The following is a 21,776-nucleotide window of genomic DNA, read 5'->3' on the forward strand; positions in this document are numbered from 1 at the left end:
GAAAAAAGAGAACTACAGGCCAATATCTCTCACGAACATTGATACAAAAATCCTCAACAAAATATTAGCAAAGTGAAACCAACAATTCATTAAAAAAAAATCATTCATCCAGGCACCTGAGTGGCTCAGGTCATGATCTCACAGTTTGGTTCATCTGCTCTCCACACAGAGCCCATTCCAGATCCTCTGTCTCCCTCTCTCTGCCCCTCCCCCACCCGTTCTTGCGTGCTCTCTCGCACTCTCTCTCTCTCTCTCTCTCAAAAAAAAATAAACATTAAAAAAAAAATCATTCATCATGATCAAGTGGGATTTATTCCCAGAATGCAATGATGGGTCAATATTCGCAAATCAATCAACATGACACATCACATCAACAACAAAGGAAAGGATAAGAACCATCATATCATTTTAACAGATGCAGAAAAAGCATTTGACCAAGTATAACATCCACTCACGATACAAACCCTCAAGATAAGTAGGTTTCGGAGGGAACATACCTCAGCATAATAAAGGCCATATGTGAAAAACCCACAGCCAACATCATACTCAGTAGTGAAAAATGGAGAGCTTTCCCCTAAAATCAGGAATAAGACTAAGATGTCTATTCTCACCATTTTTACTTAACACAGTATTGGAAGTTTAGTCATAGCAATCAGACAAGAAAAATGAATAAAAGGCATCCACATTGGTAAGGAAGAAGCCAACGTTTCACCATTTGCAGATGATATGATACTATATACAGAAAACCCTCAAGATTCCACCAAAAAACTACTAGAACTGATAAATGACTTCAGTAAGGTCACAAGACACAAAATCAATATACACAAATCTGTTGCATTTCTATACACTAATAATAAAGTAGCATAAAGGGAAATTAAGAAAACAATCCCATTTACAATTGCACAAAAAATAAAATACCTAAGAATAAACTTAACCAAGGAGATGAAAGATCTGTACTCTGAAACTATAAAATACTGACAAAAGAAACCAAAGACAACACAAACAAATGGAAAGATATTCCATGCTCACGGACTGGAAAAACAATTACTGTTAAAATGTCCATACTACCCAGAGCAATCTACATATTTAATGAAATCCCTATCAAAATTCTAATGACATTTTTCACAGAAGTATAACAAACAATGCTAAAAGTTGCATGGAACCATGAAAGACCCCAAATAACCAAAGCAATCTTGTGAAAGAACAAATGGAGGCATCATGGTTCCTGATTTCAAATTATATTACAAAGCTATAGTAATCAAACAATACAGTACTAGCCTAAAAGCAGACATAGACCAATGAAACAAACTAGAGAGCTCAGAAATAAACCCACACAGGGGTGCCTGGATGATGGCTCAGTCCCTTATGCATCCAATTCTTGATTTTTGCCTCAGGTCACGATCCCAGGGCTGTGAGATCAAATCCCACATTGGGCTCCAGGTTGAACATGGAGTCTGCTTGGGATTCATTCTCTCTCTCTCTCTCTCTCTCTCTCTCTCTCTCTCTCCCCCCCCCCCCCGTCCTCCACTCACACACTTGTGCACACTCTCTTTCTAAAAGATTTAAATAAATAAATAACCTGCTGATATCCTGAGGGCATGACCTTAAAAAAAAAAAAGAAACAGACCCACACATAGATGATCAATTAATTTATAACAAGGCAATCAAGAATATACAATGAGGGGGGTGCCTGGGTGGCTCAGTCATTTAAGCATCCAACTCTAGATTTTGGCTCAGTTCATGATCTCAAGGTTCATGAGTGTGAGTCCCGCATCAGGCTCTGTGCTAAGTGTGGAGCCTACTTGGGATTCTTTCTCTCCGTCTCTCTCTGTTCCTCCCCCACTTGTGCTCTCTCTCTCTCTCTCAAAATAAACAATAAAATAAAATTTAAAAAAAGAATATACAATAAAGAAATGACACGCTCTTCCATAAACAGTGTTGGGAAAGCCAGACAGTCACATGCAAAAGAATGACACTGGAACATTATCTTACAGCACACAAAAATCAATTAGAAATGTATTAATGATTTGACATTAAGACCTGAACCATAAAACAACCAGAAGAGAACTCAGAAAAACTTTCCCTTTATATAGGTTTTGGTGATTTCTTGGATTTGACAGCAAAAGGCAAAGGCAAAAAAAAAAAGCAAAATCAAGTACATCAAACTAAAAGCCTTCTACGTAGCAAAGGAAACAAAATGAAAGGCAACCTGTGAACTGGGAGAAAATATTTACAAATCATATATATGATAAGGCACTCACATCCAAAATACATATAAAAATGAATTCTTAAAACTTAATTAACAAATCTCATTTAACAATGGACAGAAGATCTACATAGACATTTTTCCAAAGAAGACAGACGGCCAACACATACATGAAAAGGTATTCAACATCACTAACCATGAGGGAAATGCAAATCAAACCACAATGAGAATATCACTTCAAATCTATGAGAAATAACAAGCGATGGCAAGGACAAGGAAAAAAGGGAAGACTTGCGCACTATAGGTGGGAATATAAATTGTTGCAAACACTATGAAAAAGAGTATGTTCCTCAAAAAATAAAAAATAGAACTACCATACGATCCAGCAATTCCACTTCTGGGTATCTGTTGAAAGGAAATGAAAACACCACTTTGAAAAGATATATGCACTCCCTTGTTCACTGTAGCATTATTCACAATAGCCAAGACATGGAAGAAACCTAAGAGGCCGTCGATGGATGGATAAAGAAAATGTGGTATATACAAAAAAAGAAGCAAATCTTGCCACTTGAGATAACATGGATGGACCCTGAAGATTTTATGCTAAGTGAAATAAGTCAGACAGAGAAAGGCAAATACTGATGATCTCACATATATGTGACATGTAAAAAAACAAACAAAGTCACAGATTTATAAAACAGACTGACAGTTGCCAATGGCCAGCGTTGGGCAAAATGGATGAAGATGATCAAAAGGTATAAACATCCACTTAAAAAATAAATAAGTCAACATATAAAGTACAGCATGCTGATTATAGTGAACTCTATTGTATATTTGAAAGTTGCTAAAAGAGAAAATCTTAAAAGTTCTCATCACAAGAAAAAAAATTTGTTACCACGTGTGCTGATGTATTTTAAGTGGACATACTATGATCATTTCACACTATACAAAATATTGACTCATTATGCTGTAGACCTGAAATTAATGATATGTCAATTATACCTCAAAAAAATAAATACCAATTTGGGCATTTACAAAAAAACTTTTTATATAGAAGCAGATTTATACGTAATAGACTTAAATTTCAATAAATATATATATATATATACACAGATAGATATCACCAGACACACAAAAAAATAGGAAAATATGACCCATTGTCTGGAGGAAATTCAGTTAATAGAAACAGACTCAGAAAGGAGAGAAAGAAAGCAATTAGCAGATAGAAAAAAAAGTTTTTAAGTTTTTTTTAATATTTATTTTTGAGAGTCAGAGCGCAAGCAGGGGAGACACAGAATCTGAATGAAGCAAGTTCCAGGCTCTGAGCTGTCAGTCAGCACAGAGCCCAATGTGGGGCTCAAACTCATCAACCATGAGATTATGACCAGAGCTGAAGTCGGACGTTTAACCAACTGAGCCACCCAAGCACCACTTGCAGATAGAAAATTTTAAAATATTATATAATGTGATTAAGAAATAATGGAAGACATGAACTTAACCATAGAGAAATTAATATAAAAAAGAGGCAAGGGGTGCCTGGGTGGCTCAGTCGATCAAGCAACTGACTCGATTTCAGCTCAGGTCATGATCTCATAGTTAGTGGGTTCGAGTACAGCTAACACTGACAGTGCAGAGCCTGTTTGGGATTCTACCTCTTCCTCTCTTTCTCCCTCACTCATTCATATATATATATAAATATACATAAGTGTAAATATACATATATATATATACACACACACACATGCACATACACTCTCTCAAAATAAATAAATAAACTTAGACAAGGAAAAAAAAAGAGGCATGTGCTACTTCTGATGATGAAAAACACCATACTTACACCAACAAAATCACTGGTCAGGCTTTAGAGCAAATTAGACACTGTAAAAAAAAAAATCAATAAACTCAAAGATACTGAGATCAACAGAACTACCAAAATGAAGCAGTGTGGGATGGGGGTGGCAGGGAAATTGAGCTAGTGAGCTATCAAGCCATGAAGACAAATGGAAGAAACTTAAATGCATACTGCTAAGGGAAAAAAAAAAAGTCAGTCTGAAAAGACTACATACCGTATGATTCCAACTATATAACATTCTGGAAAAGTTATAGAGGACATTTTAAAAGATCAGTGGTCATCAGGGTACGAGAAAGGAAAGAAGGATGAATAGGTGGAACACAGGAGATTTGGGGGGACTATGAAATGATTTTGTACGATACTGTAATGGCAAATACAAGATATACATTTGCCAAAACCCACGGAACTGTACAAAACAGTGAATCTTAATGTAAACTATGGATCTTAATCATAATGTATTCCTTCATTTGTAACAAATGCACCACACAAATGTAAGATGTTAACAGAAACGGGGGTGGAGAGAGGGTATATGAGAGCTCTCTGTACTTTCTATAAATCTGAAACTACTCGAAAAAATCATTGGCTCTTTCAGGTTTTCTCCGTCCTGTCCCCATTTTTTTCATTTGTTTGTTTTTTAAATTAAACACCACCCCTCCCTGTCCTTTTCTCTTCCAGTGTCAATATTACAAGCATTATGCAAGGTTCTCCACTAAGCTATCTCTACCCAAGTCCCTCCAAGAACTCCTTTATGATCAAGGTTTTAACTTGGCTAATGAACTGCAAAATAATATCACTCCCTATCACTTGCACTATGTCTGCATCATCTGTCATTTCTACCTGTATGTTCCCCCACTTCAACCACAGCTATCAATGATTATCACCACTTGCCCACTCACCTAGTCCCAAACTTGCAAGTATTCTCCTTGTACCCTATATATTCCCCATTTATGACTAAGACTCATCATTTTCTTTCATACTGACCCTTTTCCTCTCCCTTCCACTTGTGCCACCTTCTGAACTTACTACATTCCTGAATTACTTCAATAGCTTCTTTCTGCATTCCATGTTAAACTCTCCTCAATTTATCCTACATATATTACCAACAGTTTTCATGTGGCTAGCCCTCAATTATTGGTCACTGGAAAGACTGTTGTGGATGATTTTAACAGACACTATTGACTGGCTACCCAATATCCATTCTTCTTTGTTGAGAGAGCTCCAATTTTGTTTGGGGACCTCCACTTTCCCAAGTGACTCAGGGAAGTGAATCCTGGGATGAATCTTGATTGGTCTTACCCAATCACAGTAGTCCCATCCCCCAAGATTTAAGCCCAAGCATGTGGTTCAGTTCGGGTCATGAAATGTGAGAGGTGGCCCTCTGAAGACTTCTGAGAAAGATTTCTTTGCTCCTACAAATATGACACAGGAAAAACATGGTACTTTCTCACAGTGCCTGGATGGCTCAGTCAGTTAAGCGTCTGACTCTCGGTTTCAGCTCAGGTCATGATCTCACGGTTTGTGAGTTCAAGCCCTACATCGGGCTCTGTGCTAACAGCGTGGAGTCTGCTAGGGATTCTCTCTCCCTGTCTCTCTCTGCCCCTCCCCTACTCTCTCTCTCTCTCAAAATAAGTAAATAAACTTAAAAAGAAAAAGAAAACAACACAGTACTAACTCTACATGTTGTCACATTTGAATTAAATCCTTGGAACTCCTACAGCCAACCTGAAGCATAAAGGGGGCAGAGGCAAGAGTACTTAAAGAAGTGGAACTGAAGCCCAGATATAGTCCCTGAGGAGGCCTGATATACACAACATCAATAAATCTCAGATGCATTATGCTTAATGAAAGAAACCACACAAAGTAGTACATATCATAATGATTCTATATATATATTCCATATGCAGTTCTAAAACAGGAAATACTAATCTATACTGAGACAAGTCATATTATCAATTGCCTGGAGCAGAACTTCCAAGAAATGACTTGTAAGAAGGAACTTTTTAGGGTGATGAAAATGTTCTGTATCATGACAGACGTGGTGATTACAGTTATCAAAAGTCATTTAACTGTATCCTTAAAAATGAATGTATTTTACTATATATAAGGTATATTTCAATAAAGTTTATTTAAGAAAAATGGATAATTAGTACTATAGTATGCCAGATGATTATAAATGCCATGAAGAAAAATAAAGTCAAAAAGAGAGAGTACAGGAGGCAAGAAGGTAGGGGTAGAAGTTATGTATATAATTTTAAACAGGGTGGTTATGACAGGCCTCAGTGCCTTTTTAATAAAGACCTAAAGGAAGACAAAGGTGTACAGGAGACATCTGGAAGAAAACATCTCCAGACAGAGAGACCAGCAACTGCAAAAGCCCTTGTCTTTTTCAGTGATAATATGGAAAGCTATCTGAAGATTTTGACTAGAGTGATTTTTTTTTTTTTAAGTTTATTTATTTTGAGAGGAGGGGCAGAGCTAGGAAGAGACAGAATCCCAAGCAGGCTCCACACTGTCAGTGCAGAGCCCAAGGCAGGGCTCGAACTCACAAACCGCAAGATCATGACCTGAGCCAAGATCAAGAGTGGATGCTTAACTGACTGAGCCATGCAGGTGCCCCTGACTTCTGTTTTGCAAGGATCACTCTGGGTGCTCTGTTGGGAAAAACTATAAAGTGGTAAGGATGCAAGCAGGGGGAGCCCAGTTAGGAGGCAGCTGCAATAATCAAATGGTAGCTGAAATCAGGGAGGTGGTAAGCAGAAATGTTCAGATTCTGGATCAAATTTAAAGATAGTCTTTGCTAATGGACTGAAAGTAAGACTGAAAGAGAGGAGTCAAGGATAACTATAAGATTTGGAAGACATAGAAGGACTAGGGCACCTGGGTGGCTCAGTCAGTTGAGCATCCAACTCTTGATTTCAGTGCAGGTCATGATCCCAGCGTGGTGGGATCTTGCCCCATGTCAGGCTCTGGGCTGTGTGGAACCTGCTTGAGATCCTCTCTCTCCCCACCCCTCTGCCATTCTCCCCCACTCAAGCTTTCTCTCTCAAAACAAAAAAAAAAACAAAGAAGAGGAAATGGAAGGACAAAAAAGTCATCCACTGAAATGAGGAAGACTGTAGGGAAGAACTGGTTTACCTGGAACAGTGAGAATTTTATTTTGGTCAAGTTAATCTTGAGAGGCCTATCGAATGGAGATGTAAAGTAGGCAGGTGGATATACAAATCTGGAGTTCAGGGAAGGGGTCTAAGCTAAAGATAAAAACCTGGGAGTTGCCAGTATATCAAAAGGCACTGTAAAGATATAAGCCTGGGGACACCTGAGTGGCTCAGTTGGTTAAGCATCCAACTTCGGCTCAGGTCATGATCTCATGGTTCACGAGTTCAAGCCCTGCGTCCGGCTGCGTGCTGACAGCTCGGAGCCTGGAGCTTGCTTTGTATTCTGTGTCTCCCTCTCTCTCTGCCCTTCCCCCACTCACACTATCTCTATCTCTCTCTCTTTCTCTCTCTCCAAAATCAATAAACATTAAAAAAAAAAATCTTAAAGAGATAAGCCTGGATGAGATCACTAAGAGACTGAGTAAAGAAAAGAAAAAAAATTCCAAAGGCTGAGCCCAAGGTCAATCTAATACTTGGAAATGGGAAAGAAAAAGAAACAGTAAAGGAGACTGAGAAGGAGTGGCCAGTGAAATAAAAGGAAAACCAAGAGGTGATCTCCTAGAAGCCAAAGGAAGAAAATGGTTCAACCAGGAAAGACCAACTGGAATAAATGCTGATAGGTCAAATTAGATGAGGGCTGAGAATTCACTGGAATTATTAGAGAATCATGGTCCCTTGAAGAACCCAAGTCCATGTAAACATTCCTTGTTCTAGATGAGTAACTCACACACTGCTAGGTTCAATCTGTACTAATTAGAAATCACTGTGTATTTTTAAATCAAACTATTACTCCTAAAATGGAAGCAGTAGTATGTTAGTCTATTTTAAACATGATGTTTATTTTTGTCACTATTTGGTATTCTAAGTATTCTGGTAAATAATCACCTCTGATGTTTACCACTTTTACTCTAGCCTCATCAAACCCCAAACATTTCCACATATAATCATCAAGATTTGCTATATCTTTTTCCAAGATGTGATCTTTCGTTTACTAAAAGGTTAAAATGTAACACTGGATGAAACAGAACCCCTGGACAGTACAAATTATTATCCAGTGAGCATTAAAGGACACAAACAGAAGACTCCTAGTACAAAAGCATAAAGTCACAGAAATATAAATATATTTTAGGACAAATGCAAAAGACTCAGTCTAACACACACATACAGGATGCATACTGTGATCCAAATCTTTTTACCCTGAGCCAAACAATGTAAAAGGCTTGGTTTAGGGCAGCCATGGTCTTATCTATTTAAAGATACATTTTTAATACTGGGATCCCTGCTGCTGTGCAAATTTTGATAGGAGAACATTTCAAGTCCTCTTCAAAGCCAAGGGAACAGTGTCTCCCAAGTAATCTGGTCCATTTCAAGGTAACTGACCTTCCTCAAAACAAGAGATGGTAAGTAGAGTTCTTGGCCAGGACAATAAGATAACATTCCCTCAGACATGTCCATTCGAACTTGAATGCTAAAAATAAATTGAGCATACATTCTTCACAAAACCACAGGCACTAATGGTGCATGCAACACACTGCAATCCTAATTATTCCTTCTGGGCAAAGGATATTTGCAGCCCCTATCAATTCCTGATATAAGGAGTAAAAAAGAATACTAACAAGTCATACCAAGTGTGTATTCACATACATGGACTGACTGCCTTTCAACTTCTAGGTCAATATTTTTTGTGAGCTCCTTTTGGATGTTTCATTAAGCAGATTATGTTCCTGGACATGAACATTTCAGTCCCCTCTCAAACAGATTAGATAGCAAGTTGTTCCTAAATTTGCCACTATGAGATAAGTGGCAGCTAAAATCAGAAAATTCTTGGTACAGCCTAAAAGTGATTGTTTTTCAGGGGCGCCTGGGTGGCTTAGTAGGTTAGGCATCCCACTCTTGATTGCGACTCAGGTCATGGTCTCAGTTGGTGAGATCAAGCCCCACGTCAGGCTCTGTGCTGACAGTGTGGAGCCTGTGTGGAATTCTCTCTCTCCCTCTTTCTCTGTTCCTCTATCTCAAAATAAAGAAATAAACTTAAAAAATAAGAACTGATTGTTTTTCATTTCAGAGAAACTCAGCTAGTCAGTTGCAGCAAACAATTCCCCAATGACAAAGTAACATAGTTCAAGGTTACTGCTACCTTAATTTTATTTACATGGGAACAACAAGGTAATGGTACTTTTCACCCTTCCCTCAGTTTACTAAATCAATCCTTATCACCAATTAGAATACACTGTAGTATCCTCTTGGGTTGCTGAGTAATTGCTACTTTCATGCAACAAAAGCAGGTTTTGTTTCATCCTTTGCCAGTTTAAAAAACAAACGTGAAGCCTTTTGATGTCAGGAAATCCAAAAGCAAAGTGCTCCAAGTAACCAAATGAATCAATTCCATTTGCATTTTTTAATCAAGTTCAAGCCTAAAATAAGTAACCCTACAAGGACACATTAAGTAAAAATTTTATTTTCGCATGTTTGTACATCCCAAGTAGAACAGACTTCTCCTGTTTTTACAATAAACTTCTAATTAGCACACGAATTTTCAAAACTAATTTCCTGTGTTTCAGTGAGACTGGATTCTGGAGGACATGGGAGGGGAAGAAGGGAAAGAATTATTAAAAGTACTCTTCTAAAGAAGAAACATGGCTATGTAATTCCTACGCAAATGTTTGTTAACTTGCCCTCGCATAAAAACAGTGATGTCATTCTACACAGCAGTACAGCAGAGTTATAATGAACACTAAGTTTTTAAATCACTGGCAACTTAAGGAAATTAAGAATATTACTCAAAAATCTCCTCTCCCTAGAGTACCACATCTGTGAAAGAGGAGAATGTGCCCGTCTGAGGTTACATACACACTCAGCATCAACAAAAGTGAAGTCATTTCTCCTTGCACAACAGGAAAAGTTGTTTTTGTTTTTTTTTCCCCCTTACAGCTCTGAGCAATGAAAGCCACGACTTTAAATGGCTCTGTATAAAAACACAAAAAGGGAGGGTCACAATCTATTAGTAAAAGCAGTTCAACATCAAGAACCCCTCTTCCTTTAAAATAAAATCTAAAAAATAACTTTTTAAAAATGCCTTCTTACCTTTGAAAATTATTTTATCTTTGCTTCATTTTCTCTACTCTAAAATACAGATTACTACATTTAAAGAGAAGATATAAGGAGCTGATAAATTTCTATCTGCAGTGTGCTCTCACAGCAAAAATAATGTGTACTTTTCTCCTATAGCAATCACTAAATAAAATATCCAAACCTGATTCCAGTAAGAACAATATAAACTATTTTTACTATAACATCAACAATATTTACTGCACCAAGTTTTGTGGTTTATTTCCTAATCTAGTAAAACTATTTCATCAGCTTTAAAATTACACCAAATTGACTAGAATACCAACTTTACAACTATCTGAAATTGTAAAATGGTTGCAAAACTTCAGGCACCATGACTATGTCCCTTTCTATTAATATTTAACATAACTAAACAGAGAAACCAAATATTTCAACTTGGCTTTACTAACTGTCATCATTCAAACTACAGGTCAACATCCAAACTAACAATTAAAATCACAAGAGAACTAACATAATAGTTTAAACAAAGGGCAGTTCAACCAAGCTACAGTGAAAAATTCAGATTTCTACATCCTAATTGCTTGAAAAGTTGCTCAACTGTTCAGATTTTGGCTACTGTTAATTTGTTCCCTATCAGGAATATATCTACTGTTTTTACTTTCTACCTGTGCCACATTTATCTTAGGTTTTACACTTCTGGATCTTTCAACCATTAGAGATCAACCATCAAATTACTTCAACAAGTAGAAATAGCAACACCGCTCCCAAACAGCAAATTCTGCATTGCTAGACACTTATCTAGTTGGTAGATTTATACCATTGTTCATTCTTAGTTCCTTAAATGTAAAAAATACCCGCAGAATGGTGGCATACCTCTAAATTGGTTTAAATATAGTACAAAGTTATTTTTAGTTAGGTTCAAGTTTTAAAAAGGCACTAATCATTCTTCTCAGAGACTAATCTACTCAAGTTCCTCCCATATTAAAAAAAATTAAAGCTTAATTTGTCTCTCTTGGAAAAAAGAAGTGTATGTAATGCTCAAGTAAAAGAACATTAGAATTACAGAATACTAAACCTGATATCAAATCAGGGTCAGGATCATACCTATTGTTAATAAAAATAAGTCTGACATTTATTCTAATGATGGTCCTTTCAAACACTAGCAAGGCTAAATGTTCTCTATATGCACTTTCAAATGTAATTCTTATTTTTAAAAAATTCTCCTATCTTCTAGTGTGCAAAAAGGGAAGAAAACCCCCATAAATCCTTATAAACTGGTTCTTATTCATAAAAAAAAAGGATACCAGAAACATTCATGTATTATTTGAGAATTGTGTCTATTCCCTCCTTGCATGCTAGAAAGATGCAAAGACAAACACTTGCAATTATTCAGACAGATCATTCCACAGTTGTAACTTTCATCACAGTTCTCAAAGCAGTATGGTGAGGTCAGCTCACAAACAGCTTAAGTAGCAAAACTAGAAATTGGTGGTAGTAGTATCAGGCTACATAACAGCCTCTCCAAAGAATATGAAGTAAGAGAACTGAAATGTGCTGGCAACATGCCAAGAGACTGGACAGAATATAGCTTTGAGCAATGAATACGCAGAGTTTACAGTATATAGCAATTCATCATCTCTTATCCTGTAGTTTGATTTTCCTTGTATAAAAACCAAAATAAGCCATATACAGGAGGTCATTTAACACCACCAAATTTCTCTTCATATGTGTCTTAAAAGACATCCGGGCATGCAATGATTTGGTTAAACTAAAAACATACCCTATAAAGGAATATGTAACTTCCATCTTATATGGAGATGAAGAATATGAAATAGATATTATTATATTGATATTATTCTACATAGAACAGCTTTTATTCTCTAAGGATTATACTGCCCTGGGCCTAATTCTAAATGCTTAGGTTTTTCTATAGTGCCAGTTCTAACTAATTATCTCTGCAACTGATTGGCTTTTAGAATTGGTTAACCTTCTCAGGAGATTTAATTTAAGAATTTATCTTATCCAATCAAAGAACATAATTTTGATAAGAAACAACTGCTTTGACCTAGTCAAAATGTTACTTTTACAATTTCAGCTTTGTTGAATCATATTTTAAAACAGAATAAGAAAACCTAATTCTTAAGTCTGTGACTTTCTAACTGTATTTTCTTTCTGAAGAAACAAAATGTACCTATTTTAGGCAAAAGAATCATATTCAATTCAAATCAAGACACATTTTACACCTATTTTGTGCCAGACATTATGTTGAGAACAGAGGAAACAAAGATAAAGATGTATACAGTCTCAATGAGCTGACAATCAATCTAGTTGAGGCAAATGACCCACTTAGAAATCAATCATCTCTCTCTGTCTCTGCTATACTAGCTACAGGAACAAAGCTCTGGTATCACCCAGTAAAGTGTGAATAAGTCTGCCAGGGAGGACAGAAAAATCTTCAGAGAAGACAAGCTATGTCTTGAAGGATAAAAATTTCACAAGGGAAAGGGGATACTTCAAGCCAAAGAAAGAATGAACAAAATCAAGAAAGCACAAAAACCTCTGATAGGGGCACCTGTGTGGCTCAGTCAGTTAAACGGCTGACTCAATTTCAGCTCAGGTCATGATCCCACAGTCCGTGAGTTCAAGCCCCGCATTGGGCTCCATGCTGACAGCTGGGAGCCTGCTTGGGATTCTCTCTCCCTGCCCCTCCCCTGCTCAATAGCGCATGAACCAGCTCTTCCTCTCTCTCAAAATAAATAAATATACTTAACAAACAAACAAACAAACAAACAAAAAAAACGGGTGACAAAGTCCGGTGACAAAAGTAGGGACAACGATTTCCGGTACATGTACTACTTATTCCTCTTCTATCATCACCCGTGACAGACATACTAATCAATTAAAGCATGTTTAAAGCCCACATGAGACTCAAAGTCCTTTTCAACAGATCACCCCAAATCAACAGAAGGATGTTAAATCCATGAGATGAAATTTGCACTATACTGAGCCTGGGACTAGAAAGTGGTGGGACTTGAGGCTACAGGGGTACATTAAGGACAGATTATAAATGAACATGAATGCTAGGCTAAGAAGTTTAGATTTCATCCTGTGGGCAACAGATCAAAGAATTTTATGAAAAATATGGATGTGATCAATTCTGGCAGATGTAGGAAGAGTACATTTGAACACACAGAATAAAGGCAGAGAGAACAGCTAAGAGGCTATTGCAATAATCCAGGTAAGATACAATGAAGCCCGAATGTCAGTGATGGCAAAAATCTACTGCAGGCTCTAAACAAAATGGAGTGTTTTGGATTCTATAATTCATGGTTTTAAACAACAGTTTGAGAAAAATTAGTATTCTAATTGGAATTCCCAAATAATATTCAAAAAAGAAAAGACAAATTAAGGTAAAGACTGGAATTAAAGAAGTGAATCACAATGATACTCAAGATTACTCAAGACTATAAATTCAGAAATAGTTATTTCAGGTTTAGCATCAAGGGGAACATCCTCATGACCAGACTAATACTCAGCAAGTCTTTTCTTCCTGAGGGCGCTAATACTCTAGCCAAACAACAAACTCTATTCACCTTACATGCCCCCACAATGCAGAGTCAAATTCGCACTCCCAGTGGGATGCAGAAAGAACAAAAGTCAAATTGAAAACCAAAGCTTGAAACTATGTAGGAAGTTCCACTTTATCCAAACATTTACAACAATGTATTTATTTCACACAAAATAAATCTTATGGAAATACTACTACTATTCTACCATGAACTAAATCATATCCCAGCCTTTTAACTCTAGACTTCTTGGCGTGGAATACAATCTAGCTGTAGCACTTAGGGCAGTATGCAAAAAAAAGTAACAACCTAGCACTTTTGGAGAATGTTTTAATAAAGTATTCTGATTAAAACCAAAAACTTCATTATAGCCCAAAAGGCCAAAGACAATCAAAAGAGATTTTCTATTTTGGAAAAAGAGATTCTTTTACTGTTGTAAAGGCTAATGTACTGATGTGAAATCCAAGTGCAACGTGTTAACATGCATGCTGGAAAAGCTACCATTACTGTTTAAGACCTAAGGATACTCATATTAAGAATAAAATTATCCTATAGTGAATGCCAACAATGCACCTGTACTATATAGATATATATTCAAGGGTTTTACTTTGTTACTGTCCCAATTCTTTTCTCTCCTAATAACAAACTGTCAAAGTGGGATTCTCCTCCTCTCAAAATAAGCTAAAATGAAAAATATGAACTACAGATATAAAATTTATGTGATATATTGTTTATTCTGAGAAAACAAATCACATGTTTATCATAATCCCTCTCTTTTCCATTAAGAAGAGGAGTAGCTAGTCATGAGCGGAGTATACTTCTCATGATGTCATTCCAAAGCCATTACTAAATGTTACACATGTTATGCTTCCTTCAAATCAATCACCAAACAAGTCATCTTCAGACTGAGGTCAAATTCCATTCACTACAAGATCTCCAAACTTGAAGTAATGGTCCATTTACTAAGTAATATTCAAAGACCAAATTCCAGAAAAACCCTCCCCTTGTACCTCCCCCACTTAAAAAAAGTCTTCTCCTTTTAGCTCATTGTAATGGAATGTGACCTGTAGTTAAGGGCTTTTCCATTCCTTATTTACTGTTTAGAGAACATGAAGCTCATCTATTCTCTCTCATAGGAGTAATATATTTCTTAAAATAAAAAGAGTGAAGTATAGGTGGTCAATCATATAACAATTAGAACAAACGAAAAGTAAATTGGTTTACTTGATTTCTCATGCATGACAGAATGAGTGTATTTAAATGATAAATGGATCTATTTTTATCTTACAACACTGGTCCAACATCTTAAAGGACCTATGATTTGTATGACTCCTAATAAATCAGGTAAGGAAGGAGAAGTTAAAACTACACCTACTTAAATAAATCTTCACACACAAAATTACTGTAAACTTCTTTTCATGACAAATCATTTTCGTCATTGAACTTACACACTTAAATATCTACCTGATCACAGAGAGAAGAGGAAAATATCTAACAAATGTACTGCAAAGTCTAAAATTAAACACATCTATCTGGGATTCAGTTAGCATTTTTAAAAAGTATGTATTTGACTAGGTGATCCTCAAAGTTTCCATGATACTTTAACCCAACTTTTAAAATGAACAAATTCTAGACAAAAACTTCTCCCACAATAACCCCCTTCAGGATACATTTTACTTACATTCTTCCTACACCTTCATACATGTTAGTCTCATCTATCAAAGTCATAATCTCTGTATCTGTAAGATGTGCATGCTTTTTCGTCCTGTTTAGCTGTTCAATCTGTATGTCTGCAAGCTTCACCTTCTGTTGAGTGTCAATAACTTTGGCTTGAAGCTCTGTGAAGGCCTAATAAAAAAAAAAGTCCTTCATTTAGTGGGTGAAACATTTTACAGGAAACACTTGAGTCAAATCCAAATATATTAAAATAAGCTGCTAACCAGAAACAAAGTTGTGAAATTTACCAACACAAACATCAATAAAACTCAATACAACTGTAAACAATCAAGCCACCATGCTAAATCATGAACTTACCCTGTCCTCAGAAAATGCAGTCTACATGAAGCAGAACAAATGCACCTTAAATAACCATATGAAGAAGCAGGTATCCAAAGAGTAATAAAACAATAAATGCAACAGAGGATGAAACACAGTGATTCAAAACAAAACTATAACGATTCACTACATTTGTATTACACTGCTAGGTTTCAAAACACTTTCCCACATTTATTTGAAATACTAGCATGGGAATATTAATATGAGAACATTGAGGAATATAGTAATACCTCATTTACTCCTCTCAATAATCCTATGATTTAGGAATGGGAGTTTTCATCATCACTCTTTACAGATTAAAGTAACCAACTTAGGGGCTCCTGAGTGGCTCAGTCTGTTAAGCATCCGACTTTGGCTCAGGTCATGATCTCATGGTTCCTGAGTTCAAGCTCCACGTCAGGCTCTGTGCTGACAGTTCCAGGCCTGGAGCCTGCTTCAGATTCTGTGTCTCCCTCTCTCTCTGCCTCTCCCCTGCCTGCTGTCTTTCTATCTCTCAAAAATAAATAAACATTTAAAAAACATTTTTTTTTTAAATAAAGTAACCAAATTAGTTGAAGAGACGTAAGTGGCTTGCACAGGGTTGAACAACTATTATGAGGAAAGGCAGGAACTTAACACTGAAACCCATTTCTTCTGACCTTTAGTTCAGGAAGGTTTCTATTTTACAGTAACATTCAGGATACAAATATTTTTAAAATAAAGATTAAAAAATTAAAAAATTCAAGGCATTGGTAGAATTGCATCATAATCTTCATATGCACATACCAAGCCAAATTTGACCCTCGTATACACTTAAAGATAAACACAGTTCTTGGATACTCTTATTTAAGGGCCTGGAATGACTTTCAGATGTTGTCAAATTTATGCCTTAATAATACCATTTGTGACTGCATTACAGGGCAAAGCCCTCTACTTAACTTTTTTCAGACTTTGTTCTCACCTATTAGTAAGGTTTCAAAAGATTGATTTGGGGAGAGAGGAGGTGCCTGAAATTTCCTATTAGTCTCCACTACCCCCCCCCCAAAAAAAACCTTATAAAGATATTAGAAGATGAAACCTTTAAACAACAAGTTTGTTTTTTACTTAAGCTAACTGGCTGTCAAAACTATGCAATTTAAGTCTCCAGTCATCTTCTTAGTTTGCATTCATTGTCCAGAGGTTTCTTAACAACAAATTCAAATTCTGGGAGTTAAGTCCACTCACAGCTATACTCTATTGTTAGCTCTTTCACTAAACCCTGACTTACATTAGAACTTTTAACAGAAAAAAAGATAAACTTTTAGAATGCTTTAATCATTCTTCAGATTAATTCTGTTTTGCATGTAAACTTACAGGTGATCTGTACACATTGCTAAAGCCGCTGGTATACAGTTCAAGCTAAGATATTACAGCATTAGAGAACACCAGGTTAAGGGCTAAATTTACAAGTTTCAAAAGAAAAAACACAAAAAGCAAGGTACATACACATAAATCCTCAGAGCAATAACAAACAACTTCATTTAATAGGAGCAACAAATATTTGAGCTATCTTGTTTCATATGCAAAGGTTCACCCAAACGAAGTGTTAAGACGTTAAATTTGCCCTTCTGAAGAACCTAAGCTAATAAACAAAAGGTGTGGAGTTAAGCAAAGAATAGTGGATTCTAGTCCCAAAGTTGGACTACATCTTTTCTAGAATTCAGTTTCCTTTTATAGAAAAGTATAGGTTTAAAGTTGATGAAGTCCAGGATCCTTTCCCTGACAACCCTTAAGTGGCAAAAACGTTTTTGGGTAACAACACATTTATAAACAACTGTTTGAAGAGAGAAACCCAATTCCTTCCGATACCGATTTTATTTGGAAAATTTTAGGGGCTTGTTCTTGTTTCTTTTTTTTTTTTTTTTTTTTTTTTTTTTTTGGCAGGTCCTTCAAGAAAGGGGGAAGGGGAGATAGGGCTGGGAGTCAAAGCCCTGCTACGAGACTGTCTAACTTTGAACTGTATGTACATACTGTGACCTTTCAAAGCATGAGATGGAGTAAGTGGCCTAAAAACACAGGATGGCCTTGGAGTTTTTCAAAGCAAATGAAGATTAAGAATTTACAGATGCCTCAGACCTGGCAAGCCGTCCGAAGGGGTTCCAACTTGAAACGCTTACTTCAGGCCTTACTATGAAACTGAAGGCTCCACGCAACGAAACGGCCCTGGAGGTCAGAACGAGAAGACGGGCCAGCTATCGGCCCGCCACAGGAATCAAACCAGCCCAACCGGCTCTTAGGCAGAAAGAGCTGCTCGCCCCCCACGCCATCCTAAGGAGACCCGGTCCCGCCTTAGGACTCTGGGAAATCACGCCCCAGTTCCCTGGGGCCTCTTTTCTTCCTCCGGACTCGAGTCTCACTCGATATTCTTGACCACAGTCCCCTTAGCTTCCAAAGAGAAGCCTCTGCCAGGTGAGGACCCTCTTTTACCTTCTTCAATTCCAGATCCACGGGAGCGGCCATCTTGGTTCAGTCGACGCGCCTGCGCAGTAGGAGAAAGCCGGAAGGATTGTGGGGGAGGGGCGGGCCTTGGAGGTTTGACTGTCCCCTTTCCTTCTGCGCCTGCGCATGGGTCGGATTAGCCGAGCTTCAAGAACTATTACGATACCCATTACGTCCTCCTCACGTGACCTATCAGGCCTGGCGCGCAGATTCTGAGAATGGTTTTAAGCACTTGGACAAATAGCTTACCTTGTGCTTGCTGAATAGAGTTGCATGCAGATTCGGCCAAAACCTTTTCAGGCATTCATTCCTTCAGTTAATCCCTGTGGTGTCAGGGAAGTGGAAAAATCAGCCGGAGCTTCAGGCAGGATAGTGTGGAGGAAACCAGAGGTCTTCGTTGAAATGTTCTTCCAAAGAATTTATTTCTACTGAAATCCCCTGGAAGACTTTCTAGACACAGTAGTTCTCAAGAGTGGCCAAATGAATTTATTAAAAGAGTACAGATTCTCTGGTCCTCATCACAAGCTTAATTATTTAGAATCTTTGACACTGGGGCCAGGAAATTTGTGTTTTCGAAAACTCCCCTTATCGCCTGTAAGTCACCCATCAAGTCACCTGCAGACCACATTTTGAGAATCTGTAAAAGCTCTGGCATTTGAACCAGAAGGATGAATAGTAATTAGACTTTAGAAATGGATGAAATGGATGTTTTACCTGATGTGGAGAACAAGGGCAAGAGGAAATGTAGATAAATTTCCTTATAACCTGAAGTTCATTGACTAATACTTGAGACAGGCAGAGTATGACATTCCTCCAGGAACTCCCAACTGTCTTAATGTTTTGCTAGAGGGGAAAAACCCTTAGCTAAAAATAGTTAAAATCTTGTAAGTGTTCTTTAGCATATGCAAGTCCTTTTGGAAACTTCACCTTGTCTTTACCTCCCCCAACTCCCCAACTATGGTAAAATCTTGGTTTGAGAGCATAATTTGTTCAGGAAACATTCTTATAATACAAAGCACCCATATATCAAAGCGAATTTTAAGAACCATTGGCTCAGTTGGGATCATGTGTCATTCGGCATTACATACTGCTCTTATTGTAAGACATTGCTCGTTTATCAAGTTAAAATGTGTTAGAAATGTTTGCTCATCTTGCGGAACACTGGCAGAACAAATTACTCACAATCCAAGGTTTTACTGTATATAATCACTCACCCCTGACAATCCCAGTGCAGCTCTTTCTGCCCACCGGTCTTGTCCCTGTGCTTTAATAAAAAGACTTTTTTGTACCAAAGACGTGTCAAGAATTCGGGGCACCTGGGTGGCTCAGTCAGTTAAGTGTCTGACTTCGGCTCAGGTCATGATCTCACGGTTCTTAAGTTCAAGCCTCACTTCAGCCTCCCTGAAGAAATGTACTTTCTTACATTTATTTTTATTTATTTTGAGAGAGAGAGCACAAGCTGGAGAGAGGCAGAGACAGAGGGAAAGAGAGAATCCAAAGCAGGCTCTGGGCTGCCAGCCCAGAGCCCAATGCAGGGCTTGAACCCACAAACTGAGAGATCATGACCTGAGCCAAAACTAAAAGAAAAGAAAAAAGAAAAATTAAGAGCTGGTTCGTTGAAAAGATAAACAAAATTGATAAACCCTTAGCCAGACTCATCAAAGAAAAAAAGCGAAAGGACCCAAATAAATAAAATCAAAAATAAAAGAGAAGTAACAACTGATGCCACAAAAATAAGAAGGATTATAAGAAAGCACTGTGAAAAATTATATGCCAATAAGTTGGGCAATCTACAAAAAATGGATAAATCTCTAAAAACATACAATCTTCAAAAATTGAATCAGGAAGAAATATAAAATCTGAAGAGACCAATAACTAGTGATAAAATTGAGTGAGTGGGGCGCCTGGGTGGCTCAGTCGGTTAAGCGTCCGACTTCAGTTCAGGTCATGATCTCACAGCTTGCGAGTTCGAGCCCCCATCGGGCTTTGTGCTGACAGCTCAGAGCCTGGAGCCTGCTTCGGATTCTGTGTCTCCCTCTCTCTCTCTGCCCCTCCTCTACTCGTGCTCTGTCTCTCTCTCCTTCAAAAATAAATAAACATTAAAAAAAAATTTTTTTAACTGAATGAGTAACAAACAAACAAAAAAAAGTCCAGGACCAGATGGATTCACAGGTGAATTCTACCAAACATTTAAATAAGTTAACATCTATTCTCTTTAGGGTGCCTAGGTGGATCAGTCAGTTGAATGTCCAACCCTTGATTTTGGCTCAGGTCATGGTCCCAGGGTTGTAGGATAAAACCTTGCTTAGCATGGAGCCTGCTTGGGATTCTCTCTCTCCCTCTGCCTCTCTCCCTGGCTCATGCTCTCTCTTTCTCTAATAAACAACAACAACAAAGAACAATAAAAGGGATGAAATTCTAACACGTGCTACAACATGGATGAACCATGAGGGCATAATGCTAAATGAAATAGGCCGGTCACAAAAAAGACAAATATTGTATGATCACGCTTATATGAGGGAACTTGAGTAGTCAAAATCATAAAGACACAAAGTAAGATGGTGGTTTCCAGAGGATGGGGAGAAGGGAAGGAATGGAAAGTTATTGTTTAACAGGTAGTGTACAGATTTCAGTTTTACATGATGAAAGGGCTTCAGGAGATGGATGATGATGGTGGTAGCAGAACATTATAACCATTTCATACCATTGAACTGTACGCTTAAAAATGGTTAAGATGGTGGGGCGCCTGGGTGGCTCAGTCGGTTGAGCGTCCAACTTCGGCTCAGGTCATGATCTCATAGTCCGTGAGTTCAAGGCCCGTGTCGGGCTCTGTGCTGACAGCTCGGAGCCTGGAGCCTGCTTCGGATTCTGTGTCTCCCTCTCTCTCTGCCCCTAACCCACTCGCGTTCTGTCTCTGTCTCCCTCAAAAATAAATAAACATTAAAAAAAAAAACGGTTAAGATGGTAAATTTTATTCTATGTATTTACCACATAAAAAATTGAAAAAATTTATTTGTTTTTCAAATCCACATGTCCTTTTCTTTTTCGTAATGATATGTAATGATATATTCTTGCCTAATAGAATACAATGCACATAGTTATTTTAAAATTTATTTACAACGTCTTATCACCTCAGTTTTTTGGGTGTGAGTTCTTTAGGAGCATCTGCTGATCTATTTTATAACAGTTGATTTTCTCCTTTGACTCATGAGTTTTTTATTAAGAATGCATCTTTAATGTCTGGCATGTCTTAGGCTATAGAAATGTCCTTACACATGGCTTCATAATCAATTCTACCAAAGCCCTCTGAAGTTCATGGGTTCCAGATCAGTTTTTATGTTAATTCTTGACACCACTTGAGAGCAGCAAATCCAGGAAAAAAATAAAACTTTCCCTGGGCATAAAGTCGGCAGAAT

At 37.4% G+C, this 21,776-nt stretch overlaps 1 protein-coding gene across 1 annotated transcript in view; it reads right to left on the bottom strand.

Moving 5' to 3' along the window:
- The window catches only part of PFDN1 (prefoldin subunit 1), a 71,388-nt gene extending 52,941 nt beyond the window's left edge, over nt 1-18,447 (bottom strand). Inside the window, exons 1-2 of the mRNA XM_030319603.1 lie at nt 18,349-18,447; nt 15,530-15,696 (exon numbers count right to left, since the gene is read on the bottom strand). Of these exons, the coding sequence (XP_030175463.1) occupies nt 15,530-15,696; nt 18,349-18,381 (200 nt within the window). The 5' untranslated portion in view covers nt 18,382-18,447. The remainder of the gene's footprint in view (nt 1-15,529; nt 15,697-18,348) is intronic.
- Between the last annotated feature and the right edge of the window lie 3,329 nt (nt 18,448-21,776).

Source organism: Lynx canadensis, chromosome A1 (genome assembly GCF_007474595.2).
Source record: "Lynx canadensis isolate LIC74 chromosome A1, mLynCan4.pri.v2, whole genome shotgun sequence".
In the NCBI taxonomy this organism is placed as follows: Eukaryota; Metazoa; Chordata; class Mammalia; order Carnivora; family Felidae; genus Lynx; species Lynx canadensis.